This window comes from Paramisgurnus dabryanus, chromosome 17, assembly GCF_030506205.2.
Source record: "Paramisgurnus dabryanus chromosome 17, PD_genome_1.1, whole genome shotgun sequence".
NCBI lineage: Eukaryota > Metazoa > Chordata > Actinopteri > Cypriniformes > Cobitidae > Paramisgurnus > Paramisgurnus dabryanus.
Window position 1 is genome coordinate 21335157 of NC_133353.1, and position 23529 is coordinate 21358685.

Here is a 23529-nt window from a genome sequence, read left to right on the forward strand (position 1 = left end):
TCAAGAATGGGGGTTAATTGGTCGGCTGTAGAGAACCAAGCCAAACGTGAGTAAAAATGTAACCCAGATTATTTTATTACATTCTCTGTTTTAAGTTGACTTTGAGAAACACAATAAAGGCAAGAATGCCGTTTCAGCCACGCATCTGGGACAGTTCAAAAAGTGCTACCCACGGTGTTTGTAAATGTGTCGTTATAGTTAACAGGGCTACCGTGGTCTGCAAATGCACCCTTGTCACCTATTTTAGCTACTATACATTTTACACCTACACAAAAGCATTTCTGACTTCCAGCGCATATTTTTCTTGCTTTGCAGATTATTTAAATTAGCATGTGCAAAAAATTTACTTTTATATATGAACAACAACCTTAATGATGAACTTTTAGATTCTGACAATTCTTAATGCCCATTTAAAATGTTAGTGAAATTTTCTGCTTGGAAATGTTAAAGAGCAACTATGGCCCCATTCACAATTTTACATTTCCTTTGGCGTGTAAGTGTGTATTAGTACATGTTTACGATATGCAAAAGGTACAAACCCCAAGGTAAACGATGACGCGAGTTATCATTTCCAATGTAAAACCTCTTGGACTACAAAAAACACACGGATTGCAGGGCTGGTCAACATGGACACAACGTTTGTTATCATAATTCATCCCGCTTTGACTTGTCAATTAACGCCTGTTAGCATTGCATTGTGAGCGAATCTTTTAAACATGGTCAGGAGCGTCACATTTCCGGCTGACGTCAGAGGTATTTAGGCCAATCACAACGTACAGTACAGATTAGCTGGACAATCAGGGACACAGCACTTTTCAGATCGAGGAGTTTTCAAAATCAAAGCGTTTGAGGAATGCAGGATATCTGGAACTACAAAAATGTACGGTAGGCCTATGTGGAAAATAATGTGTTTTTTGAACCATAAACCATGCAAACACAATGTATTATACAAAATACACAAAATAATTTTTTTTAGCAATGAAATAGGTGCACTTAAAGTAATATATTCATAATCATTTACTGGCTAACCCTTTGAAATGAATGCTTAGCTGTCTTTTTATTCATGTACTATAAATACCCACTGTGATGGTTGACTTGCACTTTTGCATAAGAAAAAAGTATCAAAGTTTTTATTTTTATTTTTATTAGTATACAGTCCTATATGTTTAAACCAGAAATGTATCTTCAAACAGCTCCACCACCACAAAGAACACAGCCTCATATTTACACATTAACTAGTAGATGAAAGCTCACTTGCAAAATACATTCCCAAATACTCTGTATTATATTTAGTCATTTAAAGGTGGTGACATTGAAATCAATCCAAACCCATGCAGACAACAGTGAAAATAAGCCCAAATAGCATGTTGCACCCTAAGACATACTTATTACATCAGCTGGATGGAACATACAATATACACAGTGCACATAAAATACAGACTGCTGTCTGGAGGCCGAATATAGTTTTCATCTGTCCCATCATTTCTGTGCAAAGCCTTCATCATACTTTGCATGGAAAGCATTTGTAATAGCTCAGCCTGGTTGTGATGTGCTGTCAGTATCCATTGGATGGGCGGGAGGGTAAACTTCACTCTCCACTCTCTGTTAATGTTTAGATTCTTGGAAAGCTAAAATAACTAAAGTACCGTGCAAAAGTATTATGCTACAATGCAACCTCTAGATTTATTGTTTGTTGAATGGTATAGTGATGATATATTATTATTTCTCAGTCTCTTTATAAGAATACATCCAGAAAATACAGAAAAATGTGTATGCTGTATTAAAATAAAAAACTTTATTTTTGTATTTAGTGTGGCCTTATCTTGAGCAATAGCAAGAACATGCAGGCTCACTTAAACCTAAATGAAATGATTTTGTTCTAATTCTAATCTAATAACTTTAGGACTTCAGACTCCTCAAAAGAGTTCAAGATGTGCTGAGTACCATGGGAAGTCACACTGAAAACTCTACTAAATGCTAAAGACATTTTGTTCTAAAAATAGTGATTTTCTACATCTTGTGTACATTTCCTATACTTGTTTTATGTGGATCTTAACAAAGAGAACAAAAAAATAAATGTTGAAGTTATTAAAACTTTGCTAAAAAGACTTTTGCACAGTACTGTACATCTATTTGATGTGTTAATGGTTGTCCTGGTCCTACATTCTCTATCTGTTATCACAACCCAGTCTCACCCCATGTCGTCAATATTTTTCGACACTTGACCATTCGTCATATGTTGACGCAAAGGGTATACCTTTTGCGTCATTTTTTGACGAACTGGGGACTTCAATACTATTACGTCCGTTGCATTCTCTTTCCTATTTTCTTACAATTTCCGCATCGGTTTAGGGTTAGATTTACATAATGACATCCCTACCCAAACCTAACCCCAACGCCAGGTGACAACGGTTTCATTTCGCGTACCTCTAACCCCAACGCCAGGTGACAACTGTTTAATTTCGCGTAGACTGTTTAATTTTGCGTAATCTAACCCTAAACCGACGCGGAAATGGTAAGAAAATAGGAAAGAGAATGCAACGGACGTAATAGTATTGAAGTCCCCAGTTCGTCAAAAAATGACGCGAAAGGTATACCCTTTGCGTCAACATATGACGAATGGTCAAGTGTCGTCAAATATTGACGACATGGGGTGAGACTGTGTTAGTTATCACAGTGCTTCCAAGACTTTTTCTTTGGACCCCCCCTTGCACATTTAGAACAGTCTGCTTTTGTTATGAAATGTATGTAATTTTAAATGCATAATATTGACACCTCTTTTCATTTACACAGAAGCCATACCTTCAAAGTATCCCGTTTTGGCCTGGAAAGTCCCGTATTTTACACTTCTTTCCCGCCGTCCTCCCTTAAAAGTATTTTCCCATAAATCTCCCATATTTTAACCTGCGTTATTAAAAAATAATAATACCCCGGGCTGAGAAAAAAAGAAATTTCCAATCTGAGCTCTGTCATTCGCGATAACTGTCGCGAGGTTAGTGTGTGAGGTCAGATGATGAGTGACAACGGAAAAAAAACAGACGGATGATGGACGCTACGACAAAAAAAAAACAAATCCCTCATGTAAACCTCGATTAATGGGACAGTAAATTTACTTTCTGAAGAGGAGCAGGGTGGGGGACAGTCACACGTTTTGTAACTGCGATTTTAGCATCTCACAAGGAATATTAATGCTCTTCATATATATAAAATGTAGTAAGGGATACTGGAGCTTGGTTGGGGTGGTGGGACTGCTCGTGGTGGGCGCCGGAAAATTTTCCTTTATTTTCCAATCCAAAACTTGACAGGTATGACAGAAGCAAAGAAGCATCAGAAGTGTATTAAACTGAGGTGTAAATACAGATGTTAAAAATTTAAAACACAGTCAACTTGACAGAGGGCTGGTAGAACAAAAATCTATTTAGTTGGTTATTGTTCTTCATGTTTTAATTATAATTAATATGATAAAATGTGTTTGCATGCCATATTGTTGGCTACAGACCAAACCAGTTGAGAAGCGTTTATGAATGATTTTATTGCTGTTTTAAGGGAAACAATTGTTATTCATACTGGGAATAAATCATATACACAAAGCAAGCCAAGACAGAAGTGTTTTTTTTATATCAGGCAGTAAATGTGATTCTTAATTACCCCTTTTATAACACAAGCTGCTCTAAAAAAGTTTTTTGCCGTTTTTAAATCAACATTTTTTTTTATTGATTATGCCGATCTTGAATCTTACAGGATGTCCAGAGGGAAAGAAAGTGGAATTTGTAACTAGTTTGTTAGATGCCCTTACTACTGACATGGTGCAAGCTATCAACTCACCGGCCCCCTCTGGTGGTGGGAGGTAAGAGTGTTTCTGTAGCTCATCTGATAAAGGTTGTGGGTTTAATTACTAGGGGAAATACATACTGGTAAAATTAAGCATATATATGGCAAATGTCAGTGTCCCTAAACATTTATGTTTCCCCTGCAGGTTTGTTGAGCCTGACCCAAGCCACACACTGGAGGAACGGGTGGTTCATTGGTACTTTGCCCAGCTGGATAACAATCGCAGTCATGACATCAACAAGAAAGAGATGAAGCCCTTCAAACGCTATGTAAAGAAGAAAGCCAAACCTAAACGGTGTGCCCGCAAGTTCATAGACTACTGCGACCTCAACAAGGACAAGACTATCTCCCTTCAAGAATTCAAAGGCTGCCTAGGAGTCAACAAAGAGGGTGCGCAGTTTTGGTCAATGTGCTTATGATATAGTATCAGATATGCAAGACCGGGGAGTAAGTTTTGGCAAGGTTGTTTTGCTTTGGTGGAACCACACTTTTTGTTAGTTGTAAAATTTAGCTCGGTATAACATTGTTAGGGAAGTTACTTAATTTCCCCTGCTGCTTCCTGATTTAGTGAATACAAAATATACACCGTGTTCCTATCAACTTCCTACCACCCGGTTTGATATGGTAGGAAAGTGGATATTATCAAGCATTAGTATTTCAATTGCAAGAAAACGGCAAAGGGGTATTTTCAAACATAGAAAGAAATCAGTGAACAACTAAAAGTAGTTATTTTCCAAATTTTTTTAAACTTCATGTTAATCTTTTTGGGGCGGTTTCCTGGACAGGGCTTATAGTCCCAGACTTAAATGCATGTTTGAGCTGCTGTAATTTTAAAATTCCTTGTCGTGTTTAATTTTAACATATTTTGTTGACATTGTTTTTTTCTTAACTCTTTCCCCGACAGCGTTTTTAAAAAAAGTTGCAAGCCAGCGCCAGCATATTTCATTATTTTCAAGTTTAATGCCTTCCAGAAAATATTTTTCTTAAAATATATAAACATACAATATAAAAAAATGAAAGAACAGACCCTTTGCTTTTAAACAAAAAAGAAACGTTTCATCCTTCCTCCATAAGTTCTCTTTTTATCAACTTTCAAATATGGGTAGGTTTCTTCAAAAAAAGTTTGAGCAAAAAGCTGAGATAATTCAATTTTTGTGAAGGACTTTTGGTAGAGATCAGATTCAGAGCGGTCCTCAAACTTGCACGGACACACAGCTGGGCTATACTTTCGGGTTTTATAAGTTGTGGAACTTGGTGGATAATAGCGGTATTGCATAAAGCCGGAAATACTCGTCATTGGCAGGGAAGCGTTTTCTCTTAATTGACAAGTTAACTCGTCAATGGTGAGGAAAGAGTTAAGATGCACACATGTATTGTGTTTAGTCCTGGATTAACCTAAACCCTGTCTAGGAAACCAACCCTTTATGTCTCATGCTAATCTTGAGTACCTATAGAGAATTATTACATCCTTCATATATTCAAAAAGTCTTTCATGTGATCAGATTTATAAAAACAGATCAGCTATACCGATTCTTTCTGAATAAACCCGGCCCCCTTGAAGTGTACCCAGTCCTCTTGTTTCAAAAGAAAATAGGTGAGTGCAAATAAGAAAATTGTTTCTACAGGTGATTTTGTGCAGTCTGTAGGCTTTATAAAGAGTCTTTAAAACGCCAGACAGGCCACGAGGGTTAATAAAGCTGAGGGAAAACAACTGGAAATATACTTTATTGTCCTGTTTTGGCTTCTGAGAAGTGACTGTATAACATGAGTCAAAAATTGGACCAATGACATCTTTGCAAGGGTCAGTAGTTTCCTACTGCTGGAAAACATCAGTGGTTGAAGTACTGATAGGACAGGAACGTTACTCAGATGTCTCCGTCACAGTGTGTTTCATTGCTAATGTATTTCTCTTTCTTGTATGTGCTTCTTATTACAGGTAGTACTACAAGCAGCAGCAGTCAGGGTGCAAGGCAAGGAACCAGTTTGTTCAGTAAGGCCTGACTAATTGCTTTTGCACTAACATTTGCCTCAGCATCTGCAGAGCTGTTATATAATATATTAACAATTGAGTAAAAGCAGTGTATTGTAGACACTTTTAAAATAGAGATGGCACAAACCAGAGATGCACAGATTTGCCCACCCAGTGTGTCTGTCTATGTGCATGCATGTATTCTTTGTGAGCTAGTTTTAGTAGATTATTATTTTATTCAGGCAGGAAAAAGACACTAGATAAACAGGAAGTGACATTATGATGGAAATTTGGAAGGAAATTCTTTAGGGACATTCAGGCTCACATTATAGCAGTAAAGACACAAACAGGGTTAACATTATCATGTCTGCCGCACTAATCTTAGGTGAATGTGAAAAACTGAAAGTGGCGTAAGGGTCACTCTATGGCAGTGGGCAGCTATCACTGCAGCGCCCAGGGAGCGATTGGGGGAAAGGTGCCAAACATGTACCATTTGGTTGAGAGCCATTTTAACCCCAAATGACCTGGCTGTGCAGCATGGCGGCCTGCAATTCACCCAATGTTTTAAAATATCAGTGCATCACCATACGCTCAAATAATTCTGCCACTACATCAGACTGAAAGGCTTTGCTACTTATGTTACTTATTACAAGCACACATCCCGTCTAATAGTTTATGTTGGACTGAACCACCAGATTAGGAGTAATTCACTACTCCTTGCACACATCATTTGTCCTGGTGCATAGATAAGCAATGACAAGTGCATCAGTTGATCTGTATAATGTTTCCAACCTCATAAATCCAGTAAGGGATTCTCAAATAATCAACAGGAGTCATTGCCGCTTTTTTGCAAATACAGTATATATCACAAAATATAGTGTCGTCATGCCGTCATTGTATATTTGTGGTTCATGAGTAGAAAAGTGTTGTTTCGATATTAATCCTGATGTGTTTCAGGCTCCTTCGGTTTGTGGTTCCCTAAAGTGGAACTTATTTATCTAAATGCTGCAATTTGGTGTATCCAGACCCACCTGTTTCTCTTTGCTAAATTACACCTCAAGGTTTAATTTATTGAGCTCCTGTGTGTAGACATTCAGAAGTCATGCGCAGCTTTATAACTGTTCTGAATAAGACTTCGTGGCACAATTTACCTCACATTTGATTAGTGGTAGCCTTCAGTGATATTTTCTTTAGCACCACAGAAAAAAAATGTGCTTATTTATAACTAAGACTGTTTATTTGAAATGATGGCAACCGTAATAGCACTGAGACCGAGACTTATGTCTCACTTATGTTTTTTTAGCGTCTGAGGGACAGAGAAACAGAGCAGAAAGCAAAGACACTCTGTCTCATAGTATGATGACAAGTCATTCCCTTGCTCCTCTGCGCTCACCCTTCGGCTTCAGTCTGTTTTTCCCAGCCATACTGTTTTGCTCGTAGTTAGGTGTTTAGCGTTTGATGACAGGCTTGCTTGCCCACTTGTACTGTCCTTTGTTTCCCGCCAGTTAGCTCTCGGACCAGTGGGATTCCCTTGTTATTAGACGCATAGCTGCTGTTTACCCTGGCTTCTGGGCTCTGGTAGCCTAGCAGAGACCCGCTGAGGGCTCAGCGATGGCTGAGCTCATGTGTTTACCCTGGCGCTGCCCACTTCAACCTAAAAACAGTGGCTGAGAGCGGGCAAGAACGTCAGTGGCCCAGTGGGCCATGACTAGCATTGCCAAGACAAACAGCTGGTTCATTTGGATAGCTGAGGGGGCTTCTCCTACCCAGAGCCAACGAGTTTACTTTTCGACACCCCCTCCTGTATACAAACAGGGTTGATGAATTGCACCATGCTTCTCCTAAAAGACAGTTTTATATCTTGTCGCTTAAGTGTGCTAGAAAAAAAATTGATGAGTCTAATGTAGTCATGATTTGGGAGCACAAACCAGCACAAAGCACGTTGAGAGCCAGAGGATAATTTCTTGATTTGGCATAAGTTGTGCTTGATAATGGACGTATGACAAATGTTTTTATATGCATGCATTAATAAAGTGATTTTGTAACGTCATACTGGAGCCATATTCCCTTATATGCAGAAACTAATGCAGTCCATCAATGAATGTGCTGTAAGTACAGTACATTCCCTTTTTATTAGTTACAACACAAGATGAAATACCATATAATGTTTGTTTTGAATCATGTTTTAAACAAAAATGATTTAGCTGTGGGTAAGTTTGAAGTGCAGTTCAAATGCATTTTGCTTTACGATGCCAGGTTCTAAAGTACTGCTTTCCATGGGTTTTTATTATGTCAGCATTTGCTGTTAATCTGCTAACAGTAAGAAATCAAAACATTCAGCCTTTAGGAGTCATAGAGTACCTCAAAAACATTCCTACTCTAGTTTTCAGAACATTGTACTTACAGTAGTATGGTGATAATATGTTGTGTAATGACAGTACAGTTACTTTAAAATGTCTATAGTTATGTGAAAGCAAACAAATAAAATGTGCACTTTTTATAAGGAGTGCATCACTGCAGAGTAAAGTTACCTATAATATAGATTTAGAGACATTGACAAAGTAGCAGACACCCACATTGAGAGCCCATTCATCATAGTAGACCTTATTAAATAGTTTGATGAGTGCAGTTTTCCTGTCTGATGTTATGCACTATGAATGTATGAAACTCATGTTGGAGCATAGAGAAGGGCTAGTCCTACTTTTTCAAATTGCCTATAATCTATGCTTTACAACACAGCTATGAAGTAGAGGTATGACTCACTACTTAACACTACAAGTTATTTGTAATAGAGGAAGGGAATTCTCATTCTAGAGAGAATGTTATTCCATGACTCCAGGATTAGTCATTAATCGTTTGTCCTATTTTCCCAGAAAAGAAAAGCTGATATTGGAAATATCTGCTAAAAGGTAGATGTCCAGACATATACAGGCATATTCAGTACATTGTCTGCAATACACACAAGAACTTTCCAGCATGGAGCAAGCAATCACTGATTGAGGTTTAGAACTCTAAAAAGTGGTTTTAAAAACGTCCCTCTTAAGAAAGGCTATGAACAGTAACAACCTGCTCTATCAAACCTCCCTCAGTGTTGGTACTACCTCCACAAATCACCAAATTTGACTCAATGTCGGTCTGTGCTCTGCATTTGCTTTGTACAGTTTTTGGAAAATGTTTGTTAATGTAAGTGTAAAACATGCTAATCGTTTCACCAACCACGCCACATTATTTTCATTGTAAGGAAGTCTGAACTACATTCACTAATTAGCCTCTAATGGACATCTTAACGTTTATGTCTTTGTTTGGAATTAAGCGGCCTCTTCAAACGGGGTGGTCCATTCTTCTAGGCTAATTGTTTAAGAGGTAATATCACTATATGGGACCCACCTGTTCTGCACATTTTGAAACATTCTGCTAGTGGGTTGTAACACTTTCTCTCATTAATGCAGCATTGTTTAATAGGTTTGCATCCCACCAAACTGGATTTGACTACATGAACGTAAATGGGCAGTTACTCTACAGTTTCAGAAAGCAAATGGTCAAAAAATGGGTAACTGGGCAGTACCCTTTCAGAAAGTACACATTTGCAGCTAAGGAGTGAAGAAAATAGTACCTCAGAGGTACATATTGGTACCAAATGTATAGATGTATGTACCTATGTGTTAGGACCTTTTAAAAGGGCACTGCCCCAGTGACAGCTTGTGACCATAATTCATAAAAAAAATTCTGAAAGTAGACAAAAAATAAACTCAAGGATTTAATGAGGTGGAAAACATATTTGTCAGTTTGTTGCATAATATGTTTGTTTTTATTATTGCGTTCGTCTCTTTTTACTTGCCTAAGAAAGAGGCTTTGTGTTTGTGTTGTTAGCCTTATGAAAAGCAGCTTTAAACATCTGGCTGGGAAAATGTTGCAGACACTGATTTGTTGCATCTTGGTCATTTGCAATAATTATAGATGACATCATGGTGATGTTTTCTGTCGAGTATGAAAAAATGGAAGCAAGGAACTTTGTTTAGTTGGTTGGGAAATTTGGCACTGTCTGGGAGTAAATTGCCCTCTCCTTTCTAAAGCCTTTTATATTCAAGCAGAGGTCTGATGGTGTTTTCACATTATATCAGCATTCCCTTTAAATGTCATGTTTTACATGGTCCAACTTTTTTTAGAATATATCTGGTTAGGTATATCTGAAGTGACCTAGGCTTTTTTTGAAAGTGTCATGGACAGTACAAAACTACAAAAGAAAAAGAAAACAATGATAAATTCCAATAATAACATACAATTAAACATAAACAATGTTAGATAGTCCTATAAACATTTAAAATGTGCAAAAAGGCTACCTATATATTGTTTGTTCAGTTTGTAGAAACTAGGTTGTGGGACACCCTTATTTTTAATGCAAATATCCAAAACCGTGACGAAGTTTATTTACAAAAAGTCTACCTAATATATTGTTTGTTCAGTTGTTAGAAACTGCTATGTGACACCCTAAAAATATCCAAAATATTGAGGATAAATAAATAGAAGTTTATTTACAAAAAGGCTACCCATATACTGTCTGTTCAGTTGGTGGAAACTAGGTTGTGTGACACCATTATCCTTAAATGCAAATATTCAAAATCTTGAGGATAAATAAATAGAAGTTTTATTTACAAAAAAGATAAACATGATTTGTGCTGGCCACAATTCTTTTGCAGGAAAGCATGAAACCATCAAATTTCAAGAAATCCCAAAATGTTCCTGTTAAGCATTAAGCCTCACTGTGATTTTATTTACTTTTTATTTTACCTGTATGCGTGCAGTTCATTTAAAATATTAATGCATTTGATATACAGTTTGATTTGAAAAAAAAACTTATTGTACACTTATTGGTCACTTTACATTTATATTTATGCATTTTGCGTAAGCTTTAATCCAAAGCGACTTAAAGGTGACAAAGTATGATTAAACAGGGTATTTATCCTTGTTCTATGATGTGACATGTAGATAACCAAATTTTGGTTGGGTCTGTACTGCTTTAGAAGCTTCTAAAAGCTATAATAGGGTGGAGGATTTTAAATGTGTGGTTTTGCAGCTATTTGGCATCCCTTTGGGCTTAACTGGCAACCTCATTATGAAATGCAAGGACTTGAAGCTGATTGGCTGCCTTTGCTGCCACTTAAAGGAATGTAAACTTCGCCGTCTTCAGAACACAGAAAGACTAAAATTTTACAGATAGAAGAGCACACCGCCGATTGCCATTTCGCATTGAACTTAGTGAACACTGCTGCAATTTACTTCCCGTTAGAGGCGAGAGGCCGGATGTATGCAAATTTTTTTGTGAGATTTTACGTAATATGTATCCGTTGTTCAGATTGGGCCATTTTCTGACAAAGATTTCTAAAGGAGCAATGTCTATTAAACGGAGATGTTCAGTATATTCAGCTCTTTTCGTATGTTCGTGAATGTGAGTAGACTACCATTATTCAACTAAGACAAGGGAAAAATGCATTCTCTGTCACCTTTAAAGTAAGGAAAACGATACCCATTGCAAAATCTTGGTCTAAAAGCAAATTCTGTATTAAGCCCTATTTGGATGGGATTAATTTTACGGGGTTACTGTAGATGGCGTAATGCAATTTTACCACAGGACGTCTGTAATATTGATGGTCAATTCACACAAGATTAGAAATCTCATTAAAACATTCAGAAGTGGGAGGAGTAACTCGATAGCGCAACACCTCTCTTGTTGTCACATGCACATTACCTTGCTTCCTGATATCACATGTGCAAACAACATGAAACAGATGAGAAAAACACTCGAAACACTGTGTTTAATTTCAGTTTGGGAAGAACCTTAGTTTTAGAGACAGTTCCGTACCTCTGATGTGAAGTGATTTTAACTTTCTGTGTCGTGGTATTCAGGAACTGACTTGCCACTGACTTGTTTTTATAAATGCTTTAAGTGCTTTTATATTTAAAAAACTGCACAAAATTACAGGAAATGATTAAATTTACGTGTATATTTACAGCTGGTCTATTCGCACTGGATTATTATTACTTATAGCGGAATTGAACCCTAGACATTTAAGCCTGTAATTTATGGGTAATTTATGCCCATTTTGCATTTTACATGAGAAAAAAAAAGAAATTTGCACGATTTCGATTATTAGATTGATAGTGTGTTGAAGCGTAATTTTCGCAACGTTCTTTGATGGACTCAATTACTCAAAATGCACTTCGCGAAACTGAGTCATTAGCTCCACCCACTAACCGATGCAGCCTTCAGGTTTGTTTGACTTCATGCGGCGCCGCAAGAACCGACAGCCGGATGATGTCAAGGTTCCGCAAGAGCAATTTAAAAGCAAACTCCTCGGTATGATTTCCGGAATCATACCGAGTCATCTGGCTGTCGATTCTTGCGGCGCCGCATGAAGTTGAACAAGCCTAATAACTTATTTTACCGCTCAACCTGCTCTCAAATAAACTCAAGTCAACTTGAAGTTAGCCAGCAGATGAACCCAACCGTAACTCTGCTTTTACCGTCTCTGAAGGGAAAATCACAGAAACGGTCGACAAAAGATGACTAGAACCTGTGCAGTATGTGGATGTAAAGACAACAAATTCAGGCCACCAGGAGTTTTTATTGTTTACAGATTACTCGAAAATTTTAATATGCAGCCAGCACTTTCATTAGGAAGATTTCGAGTACTGTTTTCAGCCCAGTTTTTCCGTGGACTCAGGTTATGTAAAATGGTAAAAACATAATTTGGCTTAGTTGTAGCTTGTTTTGTGTAACTACGGTAAACATACTACGTAGAAAGTTATTATCATGTTATTATGAACACTAGCAAAGCAAGCTAACGTTAGCTCATCCTGTGCAGCTGTCAATCAAAGAACGTTATCATCTAGTGTCAATCATCTCGCCTCAAGACCCAACCCCATTTAGAACGTTCAGAACTATGTAGTCGTGCATTTTTCTTCTAAAAAGTATGTTTACTGACATGGAGCATTCGGACAGGACTAAAATAAATAAAAATACAAATGGCTTTACCCCACCTCCCTATGTAAAACTAATACTGTCCCGAATAGTACTTTAGACATGCAAAAAACAACAAAGAAACTTTTTATATATAATGTTTTCCAAATATAGTAGCACTTAATGTTATACCGGCCACACAGGCCATGCAAAATCAAAAATATGTTTGTTGAATCAGCATCAGCGATACCTCATTGCACACCTTCCTGCCACCGGGCACTAGCTTACTGTTCCAGGTCTCCAATGTACCACCTAATCACAGATCTGCAGTCAGGTAAGCCTGCTCTCAGACACACTGTATCTGGTTTCCTCTGCCTTTATCAGATGAGGGGGACGGGGGTGACCAGGGAAAGGCTTTGTGTTCCTAATGGCACAGTCATTTCATCACTTTACCCCCTGAAAAAGTAGAGGCCAAAGTGGACCCTTTTCTGGTGCCTGTTAATTACCGAAGGGAATTGGGCTTTTGAGCAGAATGAGTGCACAGACACTGAGAGCTAAGAGATTTTTCCGCGTTAGCAGACAAACAAGACAAACTCTCAAATTCACCCCAAACCGTTCTCCGTAAGTCTGATAGTGACCGCATGACTATCTGGCTATGTCTGATAACAGAACCTGTTGTGACACATCTATAATGTGTCTATGTTTCACCCAGTCTCGGTTAGGCTGCTTGGAAACTGTATAGCTACACTGCAAGCTACTAATAGAACATAGCTAACTACACTAAGCTTTTCAAGAGACTGTTCTTGCTTTAAATATGTACCATCCAATGATATAATTCAACTCTATTTTTTAGACAAAAAAGTTTTTGAATGAATAAAATATCTATTTTAGGGTTACAGCATTGAATTTATACTACGCTATTTACATGCATGTATACCCTATAGTGTATAGTCAAAATCATGACTAGCAGCATTTAAAAACTTATTTTGCTTCAAAAAGGCCCAACTGACAAAAATAGACTCACTGAGAAAGAAACTTTCCACCACCACATATAAGTTAGAAGATCTTGTATTACAGAATGCTTTGTTTGATAATCGTCGAAACTGTCCTCCAATAAATAAATAAATAAACTTCACACCCAACCACTTCTCAACCATATAAAACATACAAAGGTACATTGGAACTGAGATTTGCAGTAGATAATAATATTTTCTTCATATAAATTGATATTAAGTAGGGGAGAGCAGGGCACAAACTAACACTTTTTGGTTTTGGCTAATCATTCAAAAAATATTTGAGTTTGATGAATTATATTTTTACACAAGTAACACACACATCTCTGCTACAAAGGAACATTTAAAGTTTGTTTCTAGTACTTACCATTCTTGGACAATTACATCAAACGTGACAGAAGTGCAAACGTTACAACTTACCCCATAGGTGGGGTTAATTGTAACAGGCAGGGGGTTAGTTGTAACACTTGCTAAAAATTAAGTTTGCAGGTAAATATTTCAATACTATTTTGTCTATATAATTGAAGTGGATATTGTTTATATATCTGTCTATAATAGACAGGTATCCACAATGTATTCATTCATCCAGCCCTTTTCAAACAATTGTTCAATTATAAATGGATACAAATGTCTAAATATGTGAGAAAAAGCAGCCCAATTATGACAATTTTTTATATGTGTGACCCAGTCTGTAATAACCATACTACAGTTTTAAAAATCAAATTCTGAGAAAATGAGCATCAAAGTCTGATTTTAGCCATTTTTTTCATTATGATTTCAATCTTTGACATGACCTTATTCAATCAATTTTAAAGATATGAACAAAAATACATTTGACACAATTTTTGATAAAACAGGCACATTTTTTTGTTGGCAGTCAGCAATCATTCGTGTGAAGCCTATTTAAAACAACGGCAAGAATTACACAAACATTAGCATTTTTTTCATATCGTAAGTGCTGAGGGGTTAGTTGTAACACAGCGTTAGAATTAACCCTACTGGGTCAAAATATTTTTAAGCCCACCAAAAAAGTTGCTAAGATCTGCAGACATATTTCAAAACGATGCTATGTTTTAGTCAACAAGGCACATAGACACACACATAATATGACATAGCATTGGATTTGGTTTCTTACACACCGAATTTTGAAATCGAAAAAACATATGATGAAATAATTTACATACATGCCACCAAAACACTCGTTCATCAATAACTCTCTGGAAAAACATACATATCCAATAATTTGCAGGAGATTGTCTTTTGGCAGCTTGAAAAAAAAACCGGAAAAACAAACGCTCAACCTTGTGCAACAATGTTAACAGTCCGTGGTATAACTAAACCCGCGTTAGTTTTTGCCCCCCGTGAGTTAGTTTTGTATGCTGTATTTTATATTATAAAATAAATAAATGTGTTACGTTATTTACTCAAAATGGTGAATACTGTTATTTGTTATACTGTATAAATACAATTGAAACGCTCAGATGCAAAACCCACTAAGTCCATTTGGAATGATTTGGTGATGAAGTATTTGATGAATGCATGCACAGTGTCGAGAGCATTCGGTTACAATCATTATCTCATTTTTGATGGAGGTGGTGTTTTCAGTCTTTTGCATCTGAAGTCTTTAAGAGTATAAACTCTTAAATATGGGTATTTTTCTTTAAAAAATAAAATAAAATTAGCAAAAAAGCTGAAATAATTGCATTTTTGTGAACAAATTTAGTTAGAGATCATATTCAGAATGATTATCAAAACATACACAGAGTTTAAAATTAGTAAATATTTTTTTGCTTCAGTTTTTTTATAAATTGGGTAAGTGTGCCATCTAGTGGATAGTCGTGGTGTTACAGATTAACATAAAAACTCATTGGGAACACGTTTTTTTATGCAAATGTTTTCTCTTGATTGACGAGAAAACTCGTAAATGGCGGGGAAATAGTTAATTAATCATGGTGGTTTAAAGTTAAAAATCATATCCCAGTACATGTCATCACTGCAAAAAGATATCAAAATATATATTTTGTTTAATAACTATAGGCTTAAGTTTCACCAGTTGTCGGTAGAGGCGCTCATTTAGTAAACACTTCTGTGGGTCCTATTTGGAAGAATAGGCAAATGACCTAAACAGTCACATAGGTTGTAGAATAGGTTGTTATCATTCCATCTCACTCAGCTGTAAAGCTGTGACATTTGATATTAATAACAGAGAATGGTGTGTTTTGTCACACAACACTTTAATTACAGTTTTAACTAAGTTTGTCTTGAGCAGTAAATTCAGCATTTCTGATAAAACAGGACCTTAGGACTTGAACATCCACCTGTGTCCCAACCCCCAAAATGCCTGCTGTTGACCTCACATGGACACACACACACACACACACACACACACACATATGATGGGCTCTCCAGGGTCTAGGACCCCATTTGCCTGTCAGGCCCTTCCCCCATGAGGTAGAAGAGGGGGTTCTTCACTGGAACTCTATGTACTCCCTTCCACAGCAGTAGCCATCTGTAAGCAATCTGTCTGCTTTACCCATCTCCCAAGTTCCTCAGCCTATCCCTGATTGATTGCCTCAAAAGGAGTCTTACAGCACAACTTGTGGACACCGCATGTCCTTGTACCCATCCCATCATGATTTAATTACATGGCACATTAGCCTGTCGCAGCTTACTGTACTCCGCGTGAACTAAAATGTCTTATGCACCATATATTGTTGTTATGCTCTGTAACTGATCCTTTATTCCGCACAGCAGCGATTTGCATAAAGCACCAATGATTTGTGGGATAACGTCAACCGTCCCAACCTCAAAGGCTAAATGAATCAGAATAGACAAGGAGGTAGAAGACGATGAAGAAGAATAATACATCACCCGTAGGGGAAGGATCTGCTTTCCACATGACTTTAGAAGGGGAGTACAAACACTCCCTCTTCACCTCAAAATCTACATTTACATGCTCACACACACACACACACATTTTGAATAAATCCAGTGGATCTTGGGAGCTGACATTAAACATATCATCCTGAATGTGCTTTGTGTTTTGTACATCTGGAGAAGCTTTGCAAAGGCCTTTTTTCCGCAGCCCAAAGTTTGTCCTGTATCTTTTGAAAATGTCTTTTGTCGTGTCTGTGATCTACTTGTAGACAAGATCTTGGATGTATGTGCGTGTGAATATGCATGTTGCAAATAACCTCATGAATGCTGGGGTCTTGTCACTTTATTGTTGTGTGTGATGGTATAGACCAGCTAGCTTACTTGCCAACCAATTTACCAATCCTGTCTGTCCTCCAGTAGGTCGTCTGGTTTGAAGACAGAAAGTTCCAGAAGATGAGGCAGTTGCACAAAGCTCTTTGGAAAGGCACATGTTCACTGCTGGAAGAGTGAAGGTTTCAGAGTAATAATTGAGAGGTTCCTCGAGAAAAACACAAGATGAAAAATCAAGGAGCCCAAATATTTGCACTTTCTCTACCCATTGTCAGACATTGAGTCCTTGTTTGTGTTTTATTAAAGGTTTTGTTAATATGACAAAAATGTATATGTCAGAAAACACCACCCAGTCAGTATTATATAATTTTGTTTGATAACACATATTTGAATGACAAATTCAAAAATCCAAAATGTAAAAATTCAATTTAAAATTAATATTAAGGTTTGAAATTAAGTTGTAGAGTAATCCCTCTGCTTGCAGTTTTGTCAATGTGCACTCAGCCAGTTTATTTACCCTTCTGTTATCCTTGGCAACAGAGCTAATGGAGCATTAAGACTGAACAAGAAACGAAGCAAAATCGTTTCTGTCAACAAACATTAGCCAGACTTGCACTTTAGGACAATGGTAATATTCACCTAACTATCACCTAAAAGTTAGCAGTAAGTTTCACATGGTTCGCTCTGAAGTCAGAGGTCAAAAAATCGAGCATACTTAATTAGTTTTGTAAATGTCACAAACACTTTGCTAACCTTCAGTGTCATACAATGCATTATTAAGTAAGAACAACTTGTGTCAACAACTGCAAGAAGATCTCTAGTTTGTTATTGTTTAATCCCTAAGACCTGGCAATTCATGATCAGTAGTCTATTTATGATCTCTAAAAATATATATAAGGAGCTCAGATACAAAGGCCTTTAAATGCCACCTCTGTCAAAAATAAGATATTGATATTAACCGGCCTCAGGTCATTCAAAAATACCAGAATCCATTAATAATTAATTCACCCTTTTTTTCTGATAAGAAAACATGTCAGGTGCACTTATAAAAAGGGTTTTGCATCTGAACTCTTCATGTATTGATAGCATTGATAAAAAATACTGGCCTCTTACATATTTTCTTTCCAGGTGTAGCCATGTACTGTAGCAACTCCTTTAAAAGACACTAAACAGAAAGTGAAATGTAGTTTTAAAATAATTCCATGATACTTTTTGAAGTACCTGGTATACCATATAAACTATGGTATCTAAAGATTCAATCATTTGTGTTCACAGTACGTTTCAAATAATCGTGGTATTGCATGGTACATGGCATCTCATCCAATAACATCACTGGTAGCACAGTACTTTTTGTGGTGGTATAGGGATTCATTTTTTATTTTTATATTGAGGTAACATTTCAACTAGTAACATTTTATGTAGTTGTAAAAACTATTTCGCACACCTTTACACTTTGGGTTATTGTCCTGTTAGACACATGTTACATGAGTATTTTATTTAGCAATGTTTTTTTTCTCTGTCAGATAATCATTTGTGTAGTTGCTGCAAGTGCAAAAGAAAAAATAAGAATTAAAGAAATGACTGATTGTGAAAGACATGGATCAAGGTTAAAGTTAAGGCATTTACACATTATTCAGTTAATCTTGGAAATTATTTTTTCATCAGTTCATCAAATATAGACATACAGTACATATATTCACTCCTAACCTTGATGAAATGATCTTTCTAATTTAGGAAGAATGTTGTGTGTTGCTCTTTATGTTTAGTCATGTAGCCAATGTTTGTATGTTACCAGTGTATGGAATAAAATGTGTGCATTTGTGAATGTGTGTGTGTGGGGGGGGTATATGTGGTTTACATGAAGAGTGTATAATGACACACTCTAAAAATCGCTGGGTAATTTTTGACCCACAATGGGTAAATATTGGACAGAACACATGCTGGGTTAAAAATTGCCCCGTGCTGGGTTAAAAATGACCTAATGTTGGGTTGATGTTATGCAACCATGGGGTATAATAACCCAGCAGTTGGGATAAAACAACCTAGCATTGGGTCAATGTTAACCCATTTGTTTGTTCTGTCCAATCTTTACCCATTATGGGTCAAAATAATAACCCAGCCATTTTTACAGTGCATGTTTACTATGCTATAAACATGCTTTACGGGGACACAGGAAGAGTCCCCATAAACTGAACAGCTAAAAACACACTAAATGGTAGTTTTTTATAGATTAAAGACTGCCAACAGGTTTTGTGATGGTTAGGGTTAGGGACTGGGGTAGGTTAGGAGAATAGAATAAACAGTTTGTACAGTATAAAATGCATTGCGTTTATGGAATTGCCCCAGTAAACCACATATGCCAACATGTGTGTGCGTGCATGTTTCTGTGTATATGTGTGAGTTTATAATTGTTGCCTTTTTTCCTATAGACATATACTTTTATAGCCATTATTTTGGCTGAAAAAGTAAAAGTGTCAAGTTGTAAATATTTATCATATGTGATTTTGGTATTTTCTCCAAGTCTTAATACAATGTTTAGCAAATTCTGAAGGCAATTTCAACATCAATTTGAATATATTTTAGGGTAAAGTTTGTAAGTAGCCTGTTGCTCACATCATAACATTGCAGTTTGAAAGTCACAATGTAAAATGAAAGCCAGTGACAATACACATTTTAAAAATAATTTCTAATTGTGTCACCTTTGTCCTTTTATTTACATAAACATTGTATTTTGCTCAAAATTTAAGTTTGAATCAAAACCTTTGCACAAAGGAAAAAATCATCTTTCAGACTTTTTGTCTATAATACAGTTTTAAGGCTTTAACATGAGATTAATTATTAAAATACTGTATGTGAATGCCATTATTTTTTAAACATTAGATTCATTATTTTTGTTCTGTATGATTTCTAAAAAGCCTACAGAGTGCCTGTTTACCTCTGTTTTTATTAATTTAAAACTTTTTTTCATTAAATCTGAACATTCTTTGTGTAATGAAGGAACAAGTGAAATTTCACCCATTGGAGCATTAATGTTATTTCGATCCATGCATTTCTTATTTTGGTGCAGTTGAGAATGTTTCTCTTTTCTAAATGATATGATTAACAATTGCTATTGCATAAATGTATGACATATTTCTGAACCTTCTTATACGCTTTAAATCTTAGATTACCATTAAATGTTTTTATTGACTGATAAAGAGTAATTTATGATAGCTTTGGTCATTCAACCATTAAGTTATCTTACGTCAAAAGTCACAAGAAAGCATCTGACACTTGTAATAATCCTTAAATATTTTTATTCTTATTGTAGCAGCTCTTTTCACAATTCACTTCCCACTACCCTTTTACCGTATGTAAATACAAAATATACCAAGCAAATGAAATTTAATGGCTTACATCCAGTAAAAAATTCTAAAACTGAATATGTAAATAATTGTTACGCGAGTAGTGTGTTTTGGATACAACTTCAGACAAGTAAACACAGTCATTCACAGCTGCCGCCCATTTTCTCTTTTACGCCCACCTGAAATTCAGGTCTGTGGCCCCCTGAAGTATTTCCAGACCTTTGCTGGGACCTCATCATGTTTTAAACGTTTCAAATTGTTTGACCAAGCTGAACGGCCGTAATCACAGCCAATCAAACGAGAGAGCCAATCTGGATGGGCTCACAGATTACAGTTAATATCACAGATAGACAGAAGGTGCCTCAAAAGCAAAGTGATTAAGTCTGGAATTGGCCTAAACTAGTGCCATTCCAACATGGCCTTTCCGGCTGCAGTAAAGTCAGGACCACATGTTCGGAATGTATGGAACGACAATGAAAGCAAGAACTTCTATAAAAGAGGCAACTCTCATTTCCCAGGTGCACAACTAATCAGATGTCTAGAGATACAAGGACAATAGACCTAAACATAGAGGATGTAAGATCATTTTTGAAATGCAGCCGTGCATTAAGATAAAGGTTTTATCTTTTTAGAAGCATGAAGATAAGTTTTGAGGTGTCAGAGGTGAGGTCAATGATTTTGGCGAGGGTGGCAAGATGAAATAAGGGTTTTAAAGCAGCTGCGATACATGTGTCTGACGCTGACACATGTGGCATTTGACTTTCACTGTGAAGTTCAAAAGAATTTTATAACGACGCAGCTGCTTAGGGATGTGTACATGAGAGAGTGTGCATGTGCTCAGAGGAGGCAGATAAGGGATTTCCATTGTTAAAAAAGACAAAAAAAAAATGCTGGATACATAAAAACTCACATCAAATGTATCCAATTAATGTATCGTTTGTTCTAAAGTAGATGTGTTCAGGTAGGCTAATAAAGAAAAAAATAGACCCTTTGCTAACTTTCAGACTTTTTGGTCACTTGGTACAGAATGTCCTTATTTGTATAAACAATTTTTAAAGTATGGGATAGTAATTATTATTGTGATCTTTATCATTTGGAAAAATAATAAATTATTTTTAAGCTTACATTGACTTATTACTGATTTGAAGAAGAAATTATAACTATCCAAACACACAGAACTTTCATAGAATTGCATTATAATGTGTTAAACTAAACTAGAATTGGTCGGTATTTCTTGCAGATTGTTAGTTAAAAAACACTACTTATAACAACAAACTTTTTAAAGGTTTAGTCCTCAGTAATGACTTATTATGGCTTATAAGCCTTTAGATTCACCCACTAACCCAATTTAAAATTAAATGGTCATTAGTTGTGGCCAAGATTATGATGTATAAACAAATGCTTATGTAATAAATTGAATTATCAAACTCTACTAAAATATGACACTTTAAAAACTCCTTGTTGCACTTAAACTTTTAAGTAGAATCAATTTGAAATTACAAATAATTTCAACTTTCTTGACTAGTGAGAGTTGAAATAAGTGTTTATAATTGAATAAAGTTTAAATGAATTGTAAATTCATTTTGTTTTAAAGTATAACAGTGGACTCCTTGTGAGAAAATCACACCCAGATTTGAAAATAATAGGATCACTGGGAGTCATTTTTATTGTATGCCTAAGCTAATAAGATTAAATCCAAATGGTATGATTCACTGGTTTCAGTGGTAGTGTGAAACAAGGATCTTGCATAAGCAACTCTGCACATGTACAAATCTCTGTAATCCATTACAAAGCACATTAGAGCTCTTGGAGGGCAGTCATTTAGACGATAATACCCTTAATAGTTCATGCAAAATACCATCTGAAATTGGAAGGGGCATGTTAGTTCTTGTAGTGTGAGCCATTTGTGTCTAATACCCTGCTGGTTGTCTGGAGCAGCACCTGCCTAACAGGTCATGCTCTTCAAGGCCAGGGGTCACCTGCCAGGAGGCCTAGGCTAGGGTCAAAGGTCACATCCCAGACAGGCATGTGATTCAGAACACAGCTGGGTTAATCGTGGCAGGTGTCTGTCCTTTTTAATGCCTCACCCAGATTGCTCATAACAGAATACAGCATATTGCTTACAGTACTGAACACTATGCAAAATACTCCGAATATAAATCAGTAAGGTAAGTTAGTAAGGTAACAATAAGGTTTTACTTTTTTACCCATTTTACATTAAAAATGACTTAACTCTTAGCATCCATTGGATTGGACGACCTGATCTCACAGGAATTTGCACAAAGTGAATTATACAAAAGCATTGTAGAGATTATAAGGATGAAACATAAATTGAACCCCATTCCTGACCCCGCTTTTAAACCCAACATCACTTAGAAGCAAATTGTCAACACAGTCTCATGGCAATTCATATGTATTTTACGAGGTGGCTAATTTGTATACATTTTATATTTAAAAATGATTTGTTCGTATGGATTCATACAAATTAACCACATTGTAAAATACATACCAATATGAGATTGAGTTGATATTTTAATATCTAGCCATACAAAAACTTGGATACTGTGAATACTGCAGAAATTCTTCATAAATAGTATAATAATAATAATAATCAAATTCAAGCTATGCCTAACTGTCAGATATTGCATAATATGTTATCTTTCTGCGCTGGTGAAATTTGTTTGTACTTTGGACACAAATCATTACTAAAGACTAGGATCTTATACTTCTCTGTATTCAGCTTTGACACATCTGTATTTTATTAGGTGTTCAAGCACGAACAATTGAAATTGCTAAGGTTTTTATTATTTATTTATTCATTTAGCTGACACTTTTATCCATTATATTTGTATATTATTATTATTATTATTCTGCTGTAAAACTGATTATGCAGACCAAATGGTAAGGCCTATAGACATGAACCTTGGCCAAATGGCAGGTCTAAGTTTGGGGAGAGGTTGACAGAATATCCCCACAATTGGCCAATGGGGGTGCTATAGCGATGGCCAACGGGTTGACGCACATTACTCTCACAAATTATGTGTATATGTATTAAAAAAAGTGACAAATGTATTAAAAATATCAAGTGCCTTACATCATTGGAATCTTTGACCCAAGCCGAACAAAACATATATCTCAGATTTTATTGCGGTTATTTAAAATGTTCTGCCATTTTGGATTTTGTAAAAAAATATGAACTTGTCCTAG

General features: G+C 36.3%; 1 protein-coding gene across 14 annotated transcripts in view; it reads left to right on the forward strand.

Moving 5' to 3' along the window:
• The window catches only part of smoc1 (SPARC related modular calcium binding 1), a 77057-nt gene extending 56933 nt beyond the window's left edge, over window positions 1–20124 (forward strand). For 7 of the 14 annotated variants that reach the window (XM_065288681.2, XM_065288683.2, XM_065288687.2 and 4 more), the window contains 4 exons: window positions 3742–3847; window positions 3977–4221; window positions 5768–5821; window positions 16523–17056. In XM_065288681.2, coding sequence (XP_065144753.1) covers window positions 3742–3847; window positions 3977–4221; window positions 5768–5821; window positions 16523–16548 — 431 coding nt within the window. In that variant the 3' untranslated portion in view covers window positions 16549–17056. The other 7 variants (XM_065288686.2, XM_065288684.2, XM_065288682.2 and 4 more) reach the window with 7 other exon arrangements.
• The last annotated feature ends 3405 nt before the right edge of the window (window positions 20125–23529 follow it).